Source organism: Talpa occidentalis, unplaced genomic scaffold (genome assembly GCF_014898055.3).
Source record: "Talpa occidentalis isolate TD23 unplaced genomic scaffold, MPIMG_talOcc4v2.1 talOcc4.17, whole genome shotgun sequence".
NCBI lineage: Eukaryota > Metazoa > Chordata > Mammalia > Eulipotyphla > Talpidae > Talpa > Talpa occidentalis.
This window is the reverse complement of record NW_023601754.1, coordinates 57383613-57403392: the sequence shown is the minus strand read 5'-3', so window position 1 is coordinate 57403392 and position 19780 is coordinate 57383613. Positions and strand designations below refer to the sequence as shown.

The window sequence follows — 19780 nt, the reverse complement described above, 5'->3', positions numbered from 1 at the left end:
AGCCGCCCCTTGGCAGCTACGTGGCGCCCTGAGGGTCCGGCGCCCGGCGGGCTCTCAGAGGCCTCCCCCCGCGTCGTGGTACAAGTGAGACCCAGCCACGAGTGATTGGATGGGGGGCCTGCCAGACCCCAACATCAGTTTGTGTGCTTCCCAGCGTGGGAGGGGGCGGTGTGCCAAGTTCCTTTTGTTCCCGCGCTGGTTTTATTCTAGAGGCCGTGTGTTGACGGCAGCGCGGGTCTGAAAACACCTCGGTGAAAGTCAGGTTTTCTAACATGAAACGTGGAACATCCTGCCGCGACTGAATGCTGTTATTTCGAGAGGGGTGCTAGACCTCTGACCTGCAAGGGGGGGGGTCTGAGGGAGCACACACCCCACACCCCCCATCCTCAGACACAGGCCTGAAAACCTTTTCTTCAATTGAAAATGGGTTGAATTCTGGTCTCACTCATAGCACGAATCTAGAAAACTTAAATAAAGGACCAGGAAAAAGAATAACTATTAAGAAAGAAAATATCAAAATCAACAACCAACCATGAACCAGAGACACTCTATGGGAGGTGGGGGGCGGGGAAAGGAGGGATTGGGGTCAAAATAAGGTTGTAATTATGTGGGGAATATAAAAATAAAATTTAAATTAAAAATAAATAAAAAGAAAATAGGTTGAATTCTATTAAATGAGAAAGGATAAGAACCCTGCGGCCTCCCAGGTGGCGCAGAGGGTTGACCGCAGAGGGTTGAGCGCAGAGCTGGGAAGCGGCTTGATTCCCGGCAGCAAAGATACCCAGCGGCCAGGGAGATACCCACAAGTGGCAGACCCCTCCTGTTTCGCCCGCTGCTCCCCTCAACAATGTTTCAGTCTGTTTTCTGCTCCCCGCTCTGTCTCTGATGAATTCTCTCACCCTCCCGCGCCTCTGGCCTGTACCCCCATTATTGTATGGTTAAAGAAAAAAAGAACCCCAAACTCAAATTTCAGGCCCTGGCGCCCTTCATAAATCTGAGCAACAAGGTAAATGTGGAGGCAAACCTGGTTCTTAACAGGAACCAGTCACTCAAGACCACTAAGTGGGCACAAGGTGCCAAACACAAACCATCCCTGGCACTTTCTGGAAGTTGTGGTCGATGGTACGAAAGAAACGACTGAGACTTATCTTAAGGTGACCAGCACAGTCCCCTCTGAGAAGGCTGCATTAAGATCTGGGGCGGGGGAATGTCTGGGGGGAAGGATTATCACCAGGTGGAAATCAGAGAAAACTAGTGTTTATTAAACTAGCAGCTTTAGTGCCCTTTAGGGTCCCTAAGGAGATTTCTAAGCGCTTGAGGGAGGAAAATCTGCAAGAAGTGATAGAGATCAGGGAACAGGCCTTGGGAATCCTGGAGGGGGGTCATGGTGAGAGTCTGGTCAGCCTGGGAGGCAGAGGCCACAAAGGTCAGGAGCGGCTCGGCCTCTGGCCCCTGCTCAGCACCACTCAGTCCTCTCAGCTCCTGCGTCACCCGAGCCTCAGTCGCCAGCCACTCTGCTCCGGTGCCGGGGCGGCCTCCACCTTCTTCCTTGGTTTGCTGCTGCAAGCGTCTCCGGGCACGCCGTCGTCCCTGCCACACTCGATGCCACAAGGCACAGCGCCAGCTCACTGAGGACAGCAACGCCCCCTTCCCTGTCTCCCCCTGGGCCCCTTCTTGGACTGCCTCCTGTCCTTCTGACGGCCCCTTTTCTCCAGAGACTAGGTGATTCCTGGCGGTCAGGGGCGGCTCTCCGGGCTGCCCAGGGCTCCTCATGGCGCAGTCCTGCACCGTCTCTCCAACCTCTACCACCATTTCTTCCACTCCATCTTTGCTGCGATCCACTGTGCTCCCCTGCTGCTCCTCCTTCCAGCTCTTTTTCTGCCCATCTAGTTTCAATCTTTTGTTTGTCCCTCCCTGGGCAGACTCCCCACTTCCACCTCCCTCTGACCGCAGTCTCTTGGCTCCCTGTTCTATCTGGCACCCCAGTGCTTCCCTTAACACCTGGAACAGGACAACAGTGAGCTGGGGGAAGGGAGCAGAGGGCAAGGGGATGGGGGTTGCAGACAGTAGGAAGCTCGGGGAGCTGGGCTGCAGAAGGGGGAGCAGCCCCCAATCACGTCCCCTGGAGGAACGCTGCTGGTACTGGAGGCTTCGGCAGTAATTGGCTGCCGCTCGGCAGCAGTTCTGCAGCCGCCCAGCCACCCGGCTGGTCACATTGGCTGCCACGTTGTGACTCAGGTCAAAAGGGTCCTGGAGATTCATGGGGCCGAGGCGGAGACCCTCCCAGAGATTTGAAGGCAGGCCTCCTGCCACCGGAAATGCCTGACCCTCCCGCAGGGACAGCAGTGAGCCCCGAAGGTCCCAACAAGACACACAGGAGAAGAACTGGGCTAGCAGGGAACCTGGAAGAGGAAAGAATCAGGAAAAAGGGGTTACTTCCAGGCCAGAAGGGACGCAGGCCCTGCACTGAGCATCCCCTTAGCAGGACTTTGCCCCTTCCCGGTGGCTCAGAAGAGCGCACCTCTCTCCCCTGCTGCTGGCCATGTTCTTTTCTAGATGCTGCTCCCCCCTTGCTAGACTGTAACTTGGGCAAGCCCTTTATGGCATGGTTAAAGGCATGGCTTTTTCACAGGCAAAATGGCAATAATGGTATCAGTGATCTCAGACCCACGCCTGGCACACAGTGGCCATGATGAGCCTCCCTGGTGAGTGCTCTGCCTCGCAGGTTCCCCACACTCACTCAGGGGCTCCTTATTGATGCTGGGCTCCAGTCTCGAGGCATCCCGGGGGAAGCTGCAGTCCCAGCCATCAACCTCTACCTGTTCTCCCTCACCTGTGACAGTGAATAAGGTCAGGGTCAGTCTGGCAGCAGGGAGAAGGGGGAGGGGGGCAAGAGGGTAGAAAGAAGGGCTACCGTACCTGCTTTCTGGGTAAGCTGGGACACAGTGGGCAACACAGGAGGGTCCCTGGTCTGAAGGAAATAGATCACGAGCAAGGTCAGGGCGTAGTTATTGAGAAGGGGGCCACTGCCTGGTGAGTAATAATTCCAGTTAGAAGAGGTGCTTCCGCCTCTCCTTGGTAATCTTTGCAACCCCCATGCCTGTCTCCCTTCTCTCTCCAAATCCCTGCTTTGCCCTGATACCCTCTCAACTCTAAGTCTGTCCTGATTCTCCCTCTTACCTGACAGCCCTCGACCCTGGGCCCAACAGCGGAGGGTGTAGACAAGGGGCCTAACACGTGCGTCCAGCTCACAGCAGAGACTCAGGAAACGGGAGTTGTGCAGAGCCAGCCTGTGACAGAGAAGAGGGTGCCGGGGTTTCAGAATCCAGACTCGTGTGACTGCTGTCAGCTGGAAGAAACCCAAAGGAAGGTTTCCCGAAATGTCTGCAGACACACCAGTGCTGTGAGCGGGTGTGCAAAAGAACATCAAACGTGTTCTTAGGCATGTTCTTAAGCTGGGCTCGCCCAGGGCTTTGCTGTGCAAAGAAATGGAGGGGAAGGTAGAGAAGGTAGGAGCGAGAGTGAGGGAAAGGGGAAGTGGGACAGGAGAAGGAAAAAGCCTGTGTGCATTTCCCAATCTTAGTCAACCATGGAACTCTTCTAAATCTCTGAGGAACAGCAGTCCAAGACACACGCTCATGCACGCCGAGATGGAAGCCAGACAACAGATGAGGGGCAGAACATGGAATGCAGCCAGGCAAGGACCAGGCGGGAGCTTCCCAAACCAGGCTCCCTCCTCATCCACCCCAGCAGGCTCAGCTGGCCTGCCCCGAGCACCCACTCCACAAAGGTACCGGTTACTGAGGGAGACGTCACCGTGGAGACCTGAAGGCCGATGGCAGAACTTGACTACAGGGCGTCGGGCAGTGGGCACAGTTTGGACTCGGTACACTCCGGGGACGCAGCCCCGCAGAATGGATCCCACCAGCTCCAGCACCGTTTCACCCTCTGTCCTTTCCCCCTTCAGTGCCTCTGCTGCCCCCAGGGCCTTGCCCAATTCCTTCTCCCCCAGGTCTTCCTGCAGTGGTGAGGCTGGTGGCAGGGACTGGGGAGAGGCAAGGGTCTCAGATGCCAAAGCAGAGTCTGGAGTCCGGGGTGCCAAGGAAGAGGAAGGGATTTCAAAGTCCAGGGCTTCTGAGTCTTGAGGAGAAGCTGGAGGTTGCGAGTCTGGAGGGGAAGTTGGGATGCAGCCCAGAGCTTGAGGATCCAGTGGGGAGGCAAGCGCAGAGTCCAAGGATGGAGACTTTGGAGTTTTTGGGGCTGGCTGCAGGTAGACATGAACTGAGTGAATTCCTCTCCTGCCCTCTAACTGGGGAGCATCCCACCCCCAAGACATACCTATCACCTATTGCGCATTATGTGCCAGGCCCTATTCTTTTTTTTTTTTTTTTAAAGAGGCACGTATTTTATTTATTTATTTGTTTGTTTGTTTGTTTGTTTATACATGCACTGGGTACAGTCAGAAGCGCGGGAAGGTGAGAGAATTCACCAGAGCCAGAGCGGGGAGCAGAAGGACCGAAGTACACTGCTGAGGGAAGCAGCGGGCGGCAGGAGAGGTCTGCGCGCCATGTGGGACCCTCCTCCGGTGGCAGGGGAGCAGCCGGGGAGCGAACCAGCACCGCAGAGGCCGCGGGGAGCTTCGCAACCCAGCGCTCGACCGCTGCACCACCGGGGAGGCCCCTAGGCCCTGATGGCGCAGCGGTTGAGCGCTGGGCTACGAAGCTGCCCGCAGCCTCTGCAGCACCAGTTCAATCCCCAGCCACTGGCGAGGGTCCCACATGGCACGCAGACCTCTTCTGCTGCCCGCTGCTCGCCTCAGCAGTGTGTTTCATCAGTCTGCCTGTTCTGCTCCCTGCTCTGGCTCTGGTGAATTCTCTCACCCTCCTGCACTTCTGACTATACCCAGTGCTTGTATAAATAAATAAATCTTAAAAAAAAATTAAAAAGAACCTTTTAATGCCATTAAAAAAAACTGTCTTTGGAAAAAAAAAAAAAAAAACTGTCTTTGGGCCTCCCCGGTGGCGCAGAGGTTGAGCGCTGGGTTGTGAAGCTGCCCGCAGCCTCTGCAGCGCCGGTTCGATCCCCGGCTGCCAGGCGAGGGTCCCACATGGCACACAGACCTCTCCTGCCACCCGCTGCTCCCCTCAGCAGTGTATTTCATCATTCTGCCTGCTCTGCTCTCCCCTCTGGCTCTGGTGAATTGTCTCACCCTCCCGCGCTTCTGACTGTACCCAGTGCTTGTATAAATAAATACATAAATCTTTTTAAAAAATTAAAAAAAAAAAAAGTCTTTAACCGAATATCCTCATCATGAAAGATAAAGGCAGGCAGAGGAATTGCTCCAGATGATAGAACACAGGGGACAGCACAAAGTCTTGTCCAGTTTTACACTTCAGCTGCCAAACATCTCAACTTGTTCACTGGCTCAGCTCTGCCCCAGGAGTATGTGTGGTCTTAGGTAATCAACTCTGGAATAGTCCGGGGCAGAGGGGCAAGATGTAGACAACCTATGCTCAACTTATTCAGAAAACTGTGTGTGTGTGTGTGTGTGTGTGTGTAGAGAAGACAGAGAATGCGAAAATTTTTATTTTAAAATGACCATTTGTGTGGGAGAGGAGGTATAGGGAAGTTTGTACTTTCTATTCAGTTTTGCTGTGAACCTAAACTTGCTCTCAAAGATAGTCTTTTAAAAATAATAACCCTTTGCTATTCCCAAAGTAGAATCTGTACATTAAATACAGATAAGCCAAAACAAAACTCCCAAATGACCTTTTATGTGTCCTCTGATATGCTTTCCAAAACAGGTATTGCCCGTGACATTATTTCCTACTTAAATGCCATCTCTCCTGTGCCAATTAATTTCCAACCTTTCCAACACCCATCCACATTCACGTTTCTTCCATTACGACAACCATCCCGATGGGTCCCACTGTCCCCATTGGACTGTCCTGAGGAAGAACTAAGGTGGGGAGGGAAAGGCTTGCCTGGACTCACATGAATCCAATCCCCCCCAGCTGCCCACCACCCCCGGTCACTCACCTGGGGCTCTTCCAAGTCACCCAGGTCCAGGAAGAGGTCGAGATCACAGCCATGTACGTCAAAGCTGTTTATAGATGAGCCAAAAGGATGGACCACGCAGCCTGGGTGCCAAGCAGAATGAAGGTCAAGAGACATTGTGGGGAGTGAGGGTGGGAGAACATAATGGGGTACAAACCAGAGAGCCATGAAGTGAACACATCTAGCTGAGAGAGGCCTGGGGGGGCAGACATGGAGAAGGCAGAGACAGAGAGGGCTCAGACGCTGCGAGAGAGGTGGCTCACCAGGGAAGAACTCTGTGAAAACCTCCTGCATCAGGGCCACCACAAGGTTCCGGAGCTGCCGCTCAGCCTCAGACAACTCCCTTAGCGCCACGAGCTTGATCATTTGGGCCCCCACATCTGGCGACTCCGCGAGGGCTTTGAGCAGCTGGTGACTGTCAGGGGCAGCGCCTTTGGGGGATTTGGATGCTGGACTCTGGAACTCTTTCTGCTCTCGTGGCCGGACTCGCAGGCGATGGCCGCCCAGGCTGTGCTGGGGCTGAGCCAGGACAGCTTCCTGGGAACTCACGTCCCCCATCTCCACGATGGCAAACACGCCCTGGCAAACCACAACAGCAGCACTAAAAATCCAAACACACTGTCTGGCAGTAGATGAGAATGTCTGTTTCTCAACAAGACTGTAAGCTCTGTGTGAACAGGAGCTATGTCTATCCAATTCACTTCTTAGAATACAGCACTAAGCGGTGCATAGTGTAAAGTTAATATTTGGCAAGTAAAATAAAAGGTCAAATGAATAAATGATCCACAAGTCCCCCAATAACTAAACGCGGTGAACTGATAAAATCTGCTGGGGGAGGGGAAAGAGGACGTGGCAGGTGAGAGGCTCACAAAGCTGGACCGGTCCAAGAAGTACTGTGGCTCCCACCAAGGACAAGTCACAGCAGGAACCAGCTGAAACAAACTGTTTTGTTTTTTTTTTTTCTCAAAGATTTTTATTTATGCACAGAAGAATTGGGTGTAGGCCAGAGGTTCAGTGGGTGAGAGAATTCACCAGGGACAGAATGGGGAGCAAAACAGGCAGACTGACTGAAATAGACTGCTGAGGGTAGCAACTGGGAGACAGGAGAGGTCTGCTGCGGCATGTGGGTAGCTCCCTGGCCGGGGATTGAACTCATGCTGCCCTGGCTGGCAATAGCTTGAGAGCGCTGAGACTTTAACCCCTGTACCACCAGGAAGGCCCAAGCTGCTGGTTTCTTACAACACATCTGACTCTTTCTTTACCCCCAAAAGTCATTCATTCTACCTTGTCCTTGTCCATGACAACACTGGCCACAGGACCAAATGCCTGGAAGTATTCAGAGAGCTGAGCAGAACCCACATCCCGAGGAAAGCCACTGACAAACACACTTCGAAGTCCCTGTGCCTTTCGGGCAGCTCTTAGTTCTACCAGATGCCGGTGCTTCCGGCCTCCCAGATGGGCATCTAGGCTGGGTCCTGCAAAGACAAATGTGAAACAAAAATAACCAAATCAATCTTCAGAGTAGCCAACGCCAGCATACCTAAACCCCACTCACTGATCTTTCCAAGCCATAGAAAATGTGACATGTGAATAAACAAAGTCCGGGCCTCCCTGGTGGCACAAGGGGTTAAGACGGAACCTAGGAAGCTATCCACAGCCACTGCAGCACGCCTTCCATTCGCAGCCAGGGAGCTGACACACATGGTGCAGCAGACCTCTTCTGACTCGCCCGCTGCTCCCCTCAGCAGTGTATTTCAGTCCTTCTGCCTGTTCTGCTCCCCACTGTCTGGTTAATCCTCTCACCTCCCACACCTCTGGCCTGTACCCCCGTTCTTGCATGCATAAATAAATAAATCTTTAAAAACAAAATAAAATAAAATCCACCTTCCTCCCTTGTCTATTTGTCAATATAGTGCATGTGTCCAAGTGGTTCCCAGGAGAACTGGCTACACGGCAGCTATTTCTTAAGCCATCTATTAAGTGCTAGATATAGTGACACCTGCAAATTGCAAAGAAATTAATAGGTGACTTCTCCAAGTCATATACAGAACTAAGTAAATCCCAGACCAGGCTTTCTGGATAGGCTCTGAGTATGGGATAGACACTGCAAGTGCAAGATCTGAAGTCACACTGCCCAGGTTAAAATCTCAGCTCTGACAAGTTGTGTGAGATTGCAGGCAAGTTAGTTAACCTCTACACATCATTGTCATAAAATAAAGTGATAACAACTACCACATTATTCACTCACAGCACTTTGCTGAGAGTCTCGTGCATGATAAATGTAGAAAAAGATTTTCGCTATTACCTTTTTTTATGACATTTTGAGTTGGCTGCTTTGATTTCACCAATGTACATGTGGGACCAGGGAAGACTCTGGCGTTCTGGTTTGCCCAACTGGACAAATAGTGATAGTGCCATTCACAAAGAAGAAGAAGGGCAGAAGACCCCCTTTTAGGGGAGATAATTTCAGACTTCAAAAGTGGAATTCGGGATTTCAATGAAGCCCTGGACGGTCATGCAAGGACCTGACCTGACTTCCATACCCATCTTCCAAGTCATGAATGTGCTGCTACTTCACCCGTTTCTTCCCTGCGCAGTCCCTACATCTCCGTGATCCCACGGCTGTGCAGACATTTCTACAGAGCACAATCAAAGAGTCTCCATCTCTGCATGGTGAGTTCCTTCATTCCTTCCTCTCCGCCAGAGCCCAGCAGAGTACCAGCACAGGAATGACCGCCCACAACGGTTAAAGCGGAGCCTGGGAAGGAGGGGTGTAAGGTGGTGGCACTTTCCCTGCTCGCTACTCCCTTGGGACTCGCAGAGTGAACAAGGAGGCGAGTGACCGTGCCGACCGACGGGACCAGAACTAGGACCTAACTTTCGCGTGATCCAAAAGACGGAAGCCCACAACCACCCCTCACTAGCCACCGCTTACGGTTGGCTGTAGTAACGTGGCAGAGGCAGCAGCGGAAACCCCCACGCGGCAGCGACTCGACATCCGCATCCACCGCCGCCATCGCAACTCTCCGGCCCCAACACAACGCAGTCACCCGCGCGGCCACCGGAACTCACTCCAAACCCCAACGCGCTCAGAAGCGACTTCCGCCCGCTTCATAGGAAGTGACGTTCGCAGGCCAGTGGCGCCGGCACGCTCCCCCGGAAACTGAGCTCCTCCGCCTCAGGGTTCCGTGTCCAGCCAGTGCCGTCTCCGCCTACTTAAGGAAAAACCTCCGGGCTAGGATGCTTATCTGCATGCGGGAAGCCGATTGGTGTGCCGTGAACTGTTCGGGCACTGATTGGCTCAATGCATCGTGAATATTTCTAACAGCAACCACAAAGGCGGCTTCTCGCGGCGGGCTCCTTGACAGCTGCCCTTTCCAGGCTGCGCGGCGGCTGCGCGCCCTGTTCTAGGTTCCGAGGGGCAGCGAGGGACCCGCGCCGCGGTCCCCGCCCCATGTTTACCTGGGGAAGGCAGAGGACAGCAACCTCCACGCAGCCCAGGGCTGTCTCTGTACTTTCAACCTCCTGAAGACTGTTGCTCTCCTTCTGCCCTCGGTCCTCCCCCAAAATAGGTATTCTGCGACCATTTCCCAGCCCTGGCCGGGAACTCTGCCCCCACCGGGCATCTGCCGCGTTCACGGGGCCACAACCAGGTCGCGGCAGTCGGGTGAGCCGAGCTTCCTTCCGCAGCGGAGAGCTGTGTGGCGTGGACTCGCGAGGCGTCCGAGCCAGCGGCCCACTTCAGAGCAGCGTGACGGAACCTAATATGATGGCAACTGAGTGAAGACACGGAAGGGGAGAACTGCTCTCCTCCCAACTCACAGTGGTCAGTTCCTCCCGACACTAGGCTCAGGACAAGCGAGAACGAGAACTAGGGAGGCCCTAGGACAGGAACCACGAGATGGGGCCGTCTATCAGATGGGCTAGCCACTCCTGCTGTGATTTGTTACCAGCCCACACTTTGGGTAGTAGAAAGAGTAGTGGACCTGAGGCAGACATCAAGGTCTGTAACCTTAAGTTATCCCCCAGATAGCAGGAGCATGTAGGTGTAAGATTCCTGTTCTCTTAAGACGCTCCTCTTGTTGGGCTAGGCTGATGCCGCCAGAAATAGGCAGGAAACAGGCCCAAAGTGGGCCCCACTGTCCAGACAGTTGCTGAGACCAGCCTTGGAGATCCTTCAAGCAGCATACAATGCTGCAGTGCAGATACATCAGAGCTCAGTGGCAAGATTCTGCAGTCACCGCCCAAGGTGTCCTGACCTCTGGCAATTCCTGGAACTCCCTAAGAGAAAGGGAAGGGGGCTAAGGGTGGAGTCACAGAGAAAAGAACCCCTTCATACCTCTCTACAGAAGCCACCCATTATCCAGAAAGCCAGCTCATCCCAACCACTTTGGGATGAACCAGGATGGTGCTCAGGTTTCAGCAGCCCAGGGAGCTGGGGGGCAGTGTAAGTCCTGCAAGAAAGCTTGAGCTTGAGCTTCCTGGAACAGGCCACCTGTGCAAGCTGCAAAACTCACAAAGCTGTTCCCAGGGCAAGCCCCATCGCTACCTTCTTCATTGTCCTTTATCTTTAATTTTCCTAATGGAAGACATACACACACTCCTCCCACACACACCCATGGCAGAGAAAAGCTGAGTCAGGAGGAGCTGAAGAAAACAGCTTTTTATTTGTTACTATAAGAACCAATTACAGAATCCGAGGTTAAAAAAACGGACAAAAGATCTTTATTTCTGAGAATTGGCGTACAAAAGGCAGAGGCGTGAGGGGAGGGAAGGAAAAGAGCGAGCATGGGCTGGGTTTGATGCCAGCTTATGGGCCTCAAACTCCAATTAGGGAAGTCCGGACACCGGACAGGAAGAGAAACCCCCAATTAGGAAAAAAAAAAAAAAAAAGATAGACATGGCAGTCATGGCAGTGCACGCCCCTCCCCCAACCAGGTACCACCACCTGATATGTTTACTCTTCCCCTCCCCCATCCCCTTTGACAAAGGGAGGCAAAATTTTTAAAAAATTAAAAAACCCTCCCCCCAAAACTGTCCAAGACAACTGTGGGTCCTATCCCCCAAAACAGGCTAGGTTCCCACAATGGGCCAAGTTCCTGCAGTAGGCCCTCCATCCCCAGGCATGGAGAAGCAGAGGAAGGGGACAAGCTTCAGAAGTAGTAACACCAGAGGGCGCCAGATCCCTCCAAGGACACACTTGCTCCCTCCCTCCCTCACTCCTCACTCCCTTTGATAGTAGAGGGAAGGGAGGCAGGGTGCCCTGGACACCCACCTCCAGCTTTCAGCCCACCTCCCTTCCCCACAGATGCTCAATCCTCCAGAACAATGGGCTCATTGGTGCTGGCAGGATGTGAGGGTGCAGGCAGAGGAACTGCAGGCCGCACTGCAATCAGCGGTGGCTTCATCTTTAGGGGCAAGTTGGGCCGGCGGGCAGCTCGTCGCATTTCCAGATGGGTCAGAGACTTCCTCAGGGCCCTGGCCAGGAAGAGAAGAGGGGCATACAGAAGGCTAAGAACCTAAAGGTGTAGTCCTCCATTCCACATTGCAATTCTACCTTCCAGCACATTCTTTTCTGTCATCCTTACCCTGTAACCCAGTCTTCCTGGAGCTATTTCCCATACCCACCAACCTGGGCTGTCTACCTCTCAGCCCCTCCTATGGCGAGCTCCCTACCTGGTATCTTTTGTGGCCACAAACACTACAGGATTGGGAGCATCAGCTGGGTTTAGTTTCTGACGCTTGGCTGCAGGCTGAGAGCTTGAGCGAATCCCTGAGGCCAAAGGCCTTCCATTGGCAGAGAAGGGGACTCCTGCCCCTGTCATCTGGAAAAGGGTGGGGCAGTGCAATGAGAGGGGGACTCTGTGAGACTCCTAAATGTCCACCCAAGTCAGCGTGGTCCGCTCTGATCTGTCAACTCACAGTCTCATAGGCCCGTTTCACCATAATGCCACCCAGTCCCCGGTTCTGGGTCAGCTGGTTCCTGTTGATTGGTGTCTTGGTACCCCGAGGTGTTTTTGGTTTCAGAGGTGCCTGGGCCACTGCCAGAATTAAAAAAAAAAAAAAAAAAAAAAAAAAAAACCAATTTAGTGAGCTTTCCTATTTTCCCCTCTGTGTAGTTCCTTGGGCACCACCCAAAACAGTGATAGGAAAGGTGGTGGCACAAGGGGTTAGTCTCATTACTATGAAGCTACTAGTTCCCTCCCTGGCCAGGGAGGTGACCCACATGACCCAGCAGACCTCTCCTGTCTCACCTGCTATTCCCCTCAGCAGTGTATTTCAGTAGATCAACCTGTTCTGCTCCCCACTCTGTCTCTGGTGAATCCTCTCACCCCCTGCACCTCTGGCCTATACCCCAGTACTTGTATGCATAAAATAAACTTTAAAAAAAAGTGGGGGGCCTCCCCAGTGGCGCCGTGGGTTGAGCGCTGCGCTGTGAAGCTGTCCACAGCCTCTGCAGCACGGGTTCAATTCCTGGCAGGCCAGGGAGAAACCCACATGGCGTGGCAGACCTCTCCTGTCTCATCCGCTGCTCCCCTCAGTGTCTTTGGTCCGTCTGCCAGTTCTGCTCCCTGCTCTCCCTGGGGAAGTCTTTCACACTTCCGTGCCTCTGACCTGTACCCCAGTTCTTATATAAATCTTTCAAAAAATTAAAAAAATTAAAAATAAAAAAATAGTGCTGACGGGCCTCCCCTGGTGGCGCAGCAGTTGAGCGCTGGGTTGCGAAGCTGCCCGCAGCCTCTGCAGCGTGGGTTCGATCCCTGGCTGCTCCCCGGCCACTGGAGGAGGGTCCCACATGGCGCGCAGACCTCTCCTGTCGCCCGCTGCTCCCCTCAGCAGTGTACTTCAGTCTGCCTGCTCTGCTCCCCACTCTGGCTCTGGTGAATTCTCTCACTCTCCCGCGCTTCTGACTGTACCCAGTGCTTGTAAAAATAAATAAAAATAAATCTTTTAAAAAAAAATAGTGCTGAGGAAGGATCTAGCAAGTAATTGCCAGTATTTCAAAGAGCGCACGCAAATGTGACCAGATCAACACTGTAATCTGGTTGCGTATGGAAAAATATTAACCTTTATAAGTGCAGTTTGTCTGAACAAACTTCCTCGGACTCAATGGGAAAGGGAGAAGCAGGGGAAGAGGAGGGGGTGACACTACCTGACTGGTTCTCCATCTTCTACCCACCCTGTATCCAGAGCGTGGTTCCCTGTCACATACCCAGATCTTTGACGATAGTCGCCAGGGGCAGCCGCACCAGAGGGTGAATCTTCAATGGAGTCTTGGCAGCCTTAGGAAGTCGAATAGAGCCTGGAGGGTAAAGGTGGAAGTTTCTGAAGGGCCTTCACTATTCAGGCCTCTTCCAGGGACAGGAGCCATGTCTATGCTCCTAACAAGCCCCGAAGTTTATTATCCCTACACTCACCAAACACTGGCCTCTGGCCAAAGCAACCCAAAACCCACCACCTGCCCTCCTGCCCTTACACTCTGCCTTAATGGCATTGGCGTTGATAGGGGCATAGGGTCTCCGGGCAGCCCTCCTCGGCTGTAACAGGTCCCTGCACATGCGTCTGGCAAGACGGGTCAGCTTGGTGGTCTGGAGCAGGAATGTTTGCCTGTTCTTTGCCAACAGCTTGGCCCGATTGGCGCTGGTCGTGTAGGGGGAGAGACTTTGGGCTTCGGGTCTAGACAAATGACCCCTTGAATGCGGCTCCTGGAAGACACAGGAAAAAGGGAGGATGCAGATGGGCGCCGAGCCTCCCTTTCTTCCAGTCTCTGCAGAGAGCTTTTATTCCTGCCTGATCTCTCCTGCTAGCACAATCTATCTGGCTCCCCAGCTACTATGAAGCACCTCCACCCCTACCCCACACACACCTGCACCCACACGTCTCAAACCATATAAGGAATTGGGTGTCCTGGTCTTTGCCTAAAGCTCATGTCAATATGCTTACTGCTCTCTTCTGTCTATCCCCCATCAATCCTTACTGTGGTGCCCCGAGCAGCCCCCTCAAGTTGGGTTGGGGTCTTCAGTCCCCCATACTTCTTCCAGTAGATCCAACAAGAAGCACAGAGGCGGCACTGCATGTTCGGCGGACCCCAGGCATACCACTGGGCAGACTGTGTGGCTACAGAAGCACAGAGAAAAGGGGGAATTCAGGGGAGCCCCTCGGGTTTTTGGGCTGGAGCAGACCTCCCACCCACCCTGAGCTGCAGCAGATGTCCCTGTCCGTCCCCCCCCAGCAGCCCCTGCCCTGGAACTCACTGTGGCAGCTCTCGCACGTTAGGCCCTTCTGGAATCCAGCCCCATTCATGCCGGGTTTTGAGCCCACAGAGATGATCTGGTTAGGATTTGGCTTAGTGCTAAGAGAGTAAGCAAGGGGGGAGGAAACCAGGAACTGGTCAAGGAAAAGAACCCCTCCCTGCCATGCCTCTGTAATAGTTTGACCCTGACAGCTATTCACCCCCAATTACTGAGGAAAGCACAGGCTGGGGGAAGAGAAGGAAAACCTGCCAGTTTCCCCTGCCCAGCACACTTACTAGGTTGGGATATAGACTTGTTTCAGTTTGCTGTCTGCCTCAGCAGCTTTCAATCTTTTCTGTAGGAAGGAAAAGAGAAAAAAGGATCAGAGGCTCTCAGCAAGATGTCCTCAGCTTCGCAGGCAGAGCTGAGCAGGAGGCCTCTGGCCAGCCCCCCACCCCGCACCCATGTCCTTTCCATACCTGCTGAATATAGCGGTCTGTGGTTTTCCACATATAATAAAACTGGACTATGCTGGCCAGTGACTTCCAGGGTAGCTAAGGAGGGAGGAGAAAAGGGTGAGCTGACATCTGGCACCAGGTCCTATTCCCTGACCTGTCAAGTCTTCCATCTCTCCTCCCAACACCATTCACTTACAAAGTCCTGGCGAATATCATTGAAATCCTTGCCGTACTTCTCCAGGGCCTCCTCAAAAAGCATGGCCTCCGAGGCAGACCATTCCTCCATCTCATCTCGACACAGCACAGGGCCCCCTTGGGGCACCAGGGTCGACATGGCCTTAGCCAGGTCATAGCCATTCCTTTGCAGAGTATCCATTGCATGAAACTATAGGGAAGTGGGGAACAATGCTGATGACCCAAAACCCTTGATACCACGCCCCTGCTGCTCTTAAACACTCCCATTCTCTGGGCGATCCCCTCCTCCCCTGTCCCCAGATTCTGCAGGTCCCTACAAAGCCCAACCTGCCCAACTATCCACCAACTTCTGCTCACCAGGGTGATGTCCCGGGAGGCAGCGGCTGCGCTCATGTGTAGGCTTGGCTGCCGGATGGAGCTGCTGCAATCCAGGGCTCTGGCAAAGGTCCCCACAGCTCTAAGGGAAACATCGAGAAGAGGGGAAGGAGAAAGCTCAAGTGGGCTGGAAACAAAGTCAGATGAGAAAAAAAGGAACAAACTGTGCTCGAAAAAGATAAAGTTCATCTCTAAGCATGAGACGCAGACTATGTCCACACCTCCCCCAGCCCACCTTCCCATCCACCCACCCTCACCGGGCCACCACGAGAAACTGGTCAATCTGCCGGTCTGTGAGAGGGTTGTCTGGGTCCCAGACCTTCATCTCCATCTTCTGTTGGTTCCGATTATCGGATTCCCCTGGGGAACAGGGCAATGGCCGTATAAGGCAGAGGGTAAAGAGAACATAGGTGTCTTGCCACCCACATCAGCACCTTCCTCGTCCACAGCTGAGGCTTGGATTCTATCAGCTGCCTCCACTCTCAGAGGTCTCTTTCCAACCATGCCCACCCGCGCCTCTGAGGCTGCTACGGTCACAGCATGGAGCCGTGCAGAATGCAGGCTGCACAGTTCCAGCAGCGTTCACCACCGCACCAGGATGCTGGCTAACCCCAGAGCCACGCAGTGTGTGTCCTGTTGCTCACCCTCTGCCAGGCGCTCTGGGATCTCAGCTTGGTATTTGCAGCCAACTCTGATCTCCCCCTGATCTGCTAAAAGTGTCTTCTGCACAGGGTCAAACACCAGTGAGTAAAAAAAGCAGTCCTGGGGACAGGAAAAGAGCAAGTAAGCAGGGCAGAGTCATCATGTGCAGGGGGTTGTATCTAGAGCTCCCTGTACCTGGGCACAGTCCTACTTCCCTCTTGCCTTTTGTGGCAATATCCACCCCTCCCCCTCCCTCCCTTCCCCCAACACCTCTCTCACCTCCTTTTCCAGGTACTGGCTCAAGATATCTGTCTCATTCAAGAGGGTTACGCTGCATTTTCCTCTACAAGAGAAAGGTCAGAAAATGCTTGTGAACTCCTCACTCCCCCTTCACAGTATCTCCAACACAGCCCTCCTCGCCAGCTTCTCAGTCAGTGACCAGTTATTCCTTACCGTATGTGGGTGGCAGGTAATGATTCAAACTGCCGAGAAAGAAAAAGCTCCCGGTGCTTCAGCTGATGTCGCTGCTGCTCTGATACCCCTGGCTGCTTTGATTCCTCCTCAAACTCCCCTGGGAGATGAAGGAAGAAGAAACCAAGTCAGAAACAAATCCAGAAAGAAGCCACCTGGAAACTTTAGCCCCGGGGAAAACATTTTCTATCTCAGCTGTTTTTCTCACATTCCCAGACATCTGCCTTCTCTTTGAGCCCGACCTTCATCACAGAGCCTCCCAACTCTCTGCCACTAACGCTCTTAGGATAGAGCTGCTGGAAGTACAAAGAATGCCACAGAGATATATCCCACACCCAGGTGCAATGCTCAGACACCACTCACACAGCACACGTACTGCCCACGCCAGGGTATCACGCTCTCTCTTTCTTGCTAAACCAGTCTGAGGCCCAGAAACCCAGGAAGACGAAAAAATATCACACAGGTTCTGTTTACCAGTTCCTCTCTTCAAGTGTCAGGAGACTTAAACATCACAGGCAACCCTAACTAGCCCTCGCTTTCTACTTGGCTAACAATCTTTTGTTTGTGGGGCTTTTAAAGACAGTACCTCTCAAGGCAGTGCCAACACCTTCTTCTCTAAGGAGCTACGACTTGTCCAGAAACCTTGGTGGAAAGGGTTAACCTGGCAAGACGCCAGCCCAACAGGGAGGGAGCAGAGGAGCCACAGGCCCAGGCTCATTGGTGCATTGTTCCCAACCTGGGGGGAGGGGGGGGTGAGGCAAACTCCGCCCCTCGCCTATGAGCTCCGGAAACCCAGTGCTAAGGCAAAGGGGACCACACCCCCCACACCCCTTCTGATTGGACAAGGCCAAGGTCAGCCCCTGCCTGATGGGGATGGAAACCCCAGTGGGCCAGAGAACTTGGTAGGCCCAGCTCCTCCTTAACCCCTTCCTACCCAAAGCAGTCTGAAATAAGGAAAATAATTTAGGAGAAACAAGAAAGGGAAAGCAAGCAATGCAGGAAATGGGAAAAGAATCTAAGGCAAGCTAAAGGAGATGTGTTTTGAAAAGAAGATGAAGCATAAAGAGAAGTCAGGGCAAAAGGATACAGGAAAGGTATAAGATGAAGTAAAGGGGGAAAGAGGAGTCGGTGAGAAAGAGGAAAAAGTGCAAGAAACTTTCCTAGCTCGCTGTTCTCTCCCTTCAGTGTACTCTCACCACCTCCTCGTGAGGGCAACACAAGCCCGCTTCCCTGTCATGCAGGCTCCTAAGCACAGTCTCTTCTGCTGCACCTCGACTTTCACAGTCACCACTCACTGTCCCAATGTTCCCAAAACTGTCCTCCGAGAGTCCTGCTTCTCTAAAGCGCTTCTTCATCCTCTACGCGCTCTCATCTCCTACACACGCACACACAGGCCACACTCTGGCTCTCCTTATCATCATCTCTCCACCCTGCTCCCAACCCCAACATGTAAAAACATGCCTCCCTCCACAGATCATGCATTTCCCACCCCCAAATGCACACCCCTGCCTTGGGCATGCCAGCAGGGGAAACAGGGACATGCCCAGGCCTCAGATGGTCGGGAGGGGAGAAGGAGGGGGGATACACAAAAATACTCACTGGCATTACTATCCGCCAGGCTGTTGAGGCTACTAGAAATGTCCCTTCGCCGGAAAAGACAGACGACCTTTGCCTCCACATTTCCATTTGCAGTCTAAAGAGGAAAAAAGTGGCAGTGAAAAGTGGGCATTTTAAAGTGGAAATGAATGCACAGAGACTAACAACAAAGAGTAAGTTTCAAAGGGACATGAATCGGTAGTAGAGTTTCCACTAAGCTCTCAATAGCCTTTCCTGAATACACTGAGTGAACGAATGAATGAATATGAATGGGTGCTCAGGATAGCATCCCCTCTCTCTCCCCCTCCCAAGGGAAGTTAGAGAACTCGGGAAAAAGAAACCGCCGGGAGGAGGGGCTCTGCTCCACTCACCTTGTTAAGCTCCTCAATCCGTCTAACCAGGTAAGGATTGCTGGAGGAGTTCTCAAAATAGACGTAATCTGGAGGAGGGAGTGGGGGACAACCGGGAAGATCAGAGGTGGAGATGGGAGAACCCGAGCACCAGGTAGCAGGAGAGAAAGTGGGCCCGAAGGGACTAAAAGGAGTTAGCGACCCCGGTAGAGAGGACGCTGGAACGAGGAGGCAGACTCACAAAATATAAAGGCTGAATCCCCACCCCGACCCGCTAACACTGAAATCGGATCCTTCGCTCAAGTGAGCCTCAAGGAGGAGACATGAAACAGGGGGTTCCCCTGCGGTCCCCACAAGTCCGCATTCGAGTTGCACCCCAGTCCACCGAAACGCGCAATTTTCACCCTCGCGCAGGGCCCCCACCTTTGCAAACCCAGCGCCCCAGCACGCCCGGAGAGGAAGCCTCTCCGCGACTCCCCCGCAGGTGGCGAGGCGCTCGCCCGCGTCCAGGTCCTGCGCGCGCCCCGCCTGCCCCGCCGCCCCTTCGGAGCCGGCTCCCCGGCCCCGCTCCCGCCCCCAGGCCCCGCCGCGGCCCGGGCGCGCCGTCGGGGCTCCCGGCCGCCCTCCGGGGGTCTCGGCTCCAGCGCGCCGCGGTCTGCGCACCGCGATCCGGTTCCGGTTCCGGTCCGCGCTCGGGGCCACACCGCCGGGCCGCGGCGGCCCGCGCCCCGCGCCCCCGCGGCCCCGGCCCCCCGGCGCGGCCCCGCCGTACTCACCCCCCACCCGGTACATGTTGGCCGCCATGGCCGTTCCCGCCGCCGCCGCCGGCCGCACAAAGGGGTCCGGGAGGCCCGCGGGGCAGGGCTCGGCTCGCGGCGAAGCCCCGGGCGCGGGGTGGCGCTTCGCGAAAGTCTCGGTCGGGCCCGCGCAGCCGGCACCGCCGCGCCTCAGCCGTCGCGGCTCATCCCGGCCCGCGCTGTCGCCGCCGCCGCCGCCGCCGCCGCCTCGCGCTCAGGACGCCGAGGCCGGCGCCGGCCCGCTCGGCTGCTTCCGGAACGCGCTCGGCTCCCGCCGGCCCGGAGCCACGCTCCGGCGCCCCCCGCGCCGCCGAGTCCCGCCCGACGCTGGGTCCTGCCGGCCGCCGCGGAGGCTCGCCCTGCCCGCCTCGGGGCTCGCCTTCTTCCGGAACCCCTTCGGCCCGGCCGGAGAACAAGGCCCGGCGCTCGGCTCGGCGAGACCCCACACATCGGCTGCTTCCGGAAGGAGCTCGGCTCCCTCCGGCCAACCGCGACCCGGCTCTCGGTTATTTCCGTTACGGCTCGGCCCCTCCTCCGAGGGCGGGAGCGGAGCTGGGTTTAACTCTCTCCTCGCCGGGGCCCTGCCGCTCAGTCGGCGGCCGGGA

At 54.6% G+C, this 19780-nt stretch overlaps 2 protein-coding genes across 3 annotated transcripts; both read right to left on the bottom strand.

The window, feature by feature from the left end:
* Positions 1–736: 736 nt before the first annotated feature.
* TUT1 (terminal uridylyl transferase 1, U6 snRNA-specific) lies at positions 737–10667 on the bottom strand. The gene is made up of 9 exons (XM_037517701.2): positions 8993–10667; positions 7342–7532; positions 6321–6636; positions 6040–6140; positions 3795–4264; positions 3181–3290; positions 2920–3030; positions 2741–2833; positions 737–2402 (listed from the first exon to the last, which is right to left on the bottom strand). The coding sequence occupies exons 1-9, from the start codon at positions 9072–9074 to the stop codon at positions 1276–1278; spliced, it is 2601 nt and encodes an 866-aa protein (XP_037373598.1). The 5' UTR covers positions 9075–10667; the 3' UTR covers positions 737–1275.
* Positions 10668–10705: 38 nt separating this feature from the next.
* MTA2 (metastasis associated 1 family member 2) lies at positions 10706–19597 on the bottom strand. Of its 2 annotated transcripts, none has more exons than XM_037517712.2 (18): positions 19155–19597; positions 18400–18467; positions 18032–18125; positions 16415–16532; positions 16241–16304; positions 15964–16081; positions 15577–15679; positions 15302–15401; positions 14946–15134; positions 14771–14845; positions 14588–14646; positions 14313–14410; positions 14036–14175; positions 13535–13763; positions 13271–13360; positions 11980–12098; positions 11734–11882; positions 10706–11535 (listed from the first exon to the last, which is right to left on the bottom strand). In XM_037517712.2, exons 1-18 carry the CDS (start codon positions 19180–19182, stop codon positions 11370–11372), a joined length of 2007 nt encoding a protein of 668 aa, XP_037373609.1. In that variant the 5' UTR covers positions 19183–19597; the 3' UTR covers positions 10706–11369. The 2 variants fall into 2 exon arrangements, with proteins under 2 accessions (XP_037373609.1, XP_037373610.1); XM_037517713.2 differs by lacking the exon at positions 19155–19597 and adding an exon at positions 18802–18826.
* Between the last annotated feature and the right edge of the window lie 183 nt (positions 19598–19780).

Coding starts and splice junctions, on each gene's coding strand:
- TUT1 (XM_037517701.2), bottom strand. CDS start 9,074: ATGGCGGCGGTGGATGCGGATGTCGAGTCGCTGCCGCGTGGGGGTTTC. Junction 6,141..6,320: donor TTTCACAGAGTTCTTCCCTG/GTGAGCCACCTC, acceptor CTTGGCACCCAG/GCTGCGTGGTCCATCCTTTT. Junction 2,403..2,740: donor CATCAATAAGGAGCCCCTGA/GTGAGTGTGGGG, acceptor TTCCTCTTCCAG/GTTCCCTGCTAGCCCAGTTC.
- MTA2 (XM_037517712.2), bottom strand. CDS start 19,182: ATGGCGGCCAACATGTACCGGGTGGGGG. Junction 15,135..15,301: donor CCTCCCGGGACATCACCCTG/GTGAGCAGAAGT, acceptor ACTTCCCTATAG/TTTCATGCAATGGATACTCT. Junction 13,764..14,035: donor GGGCTGCTCGGGGCACCACA/GTAAGGATTGAT, acceptor TGTGTCTTCCAG/GAGCCGCATTCAAGGGGTCA.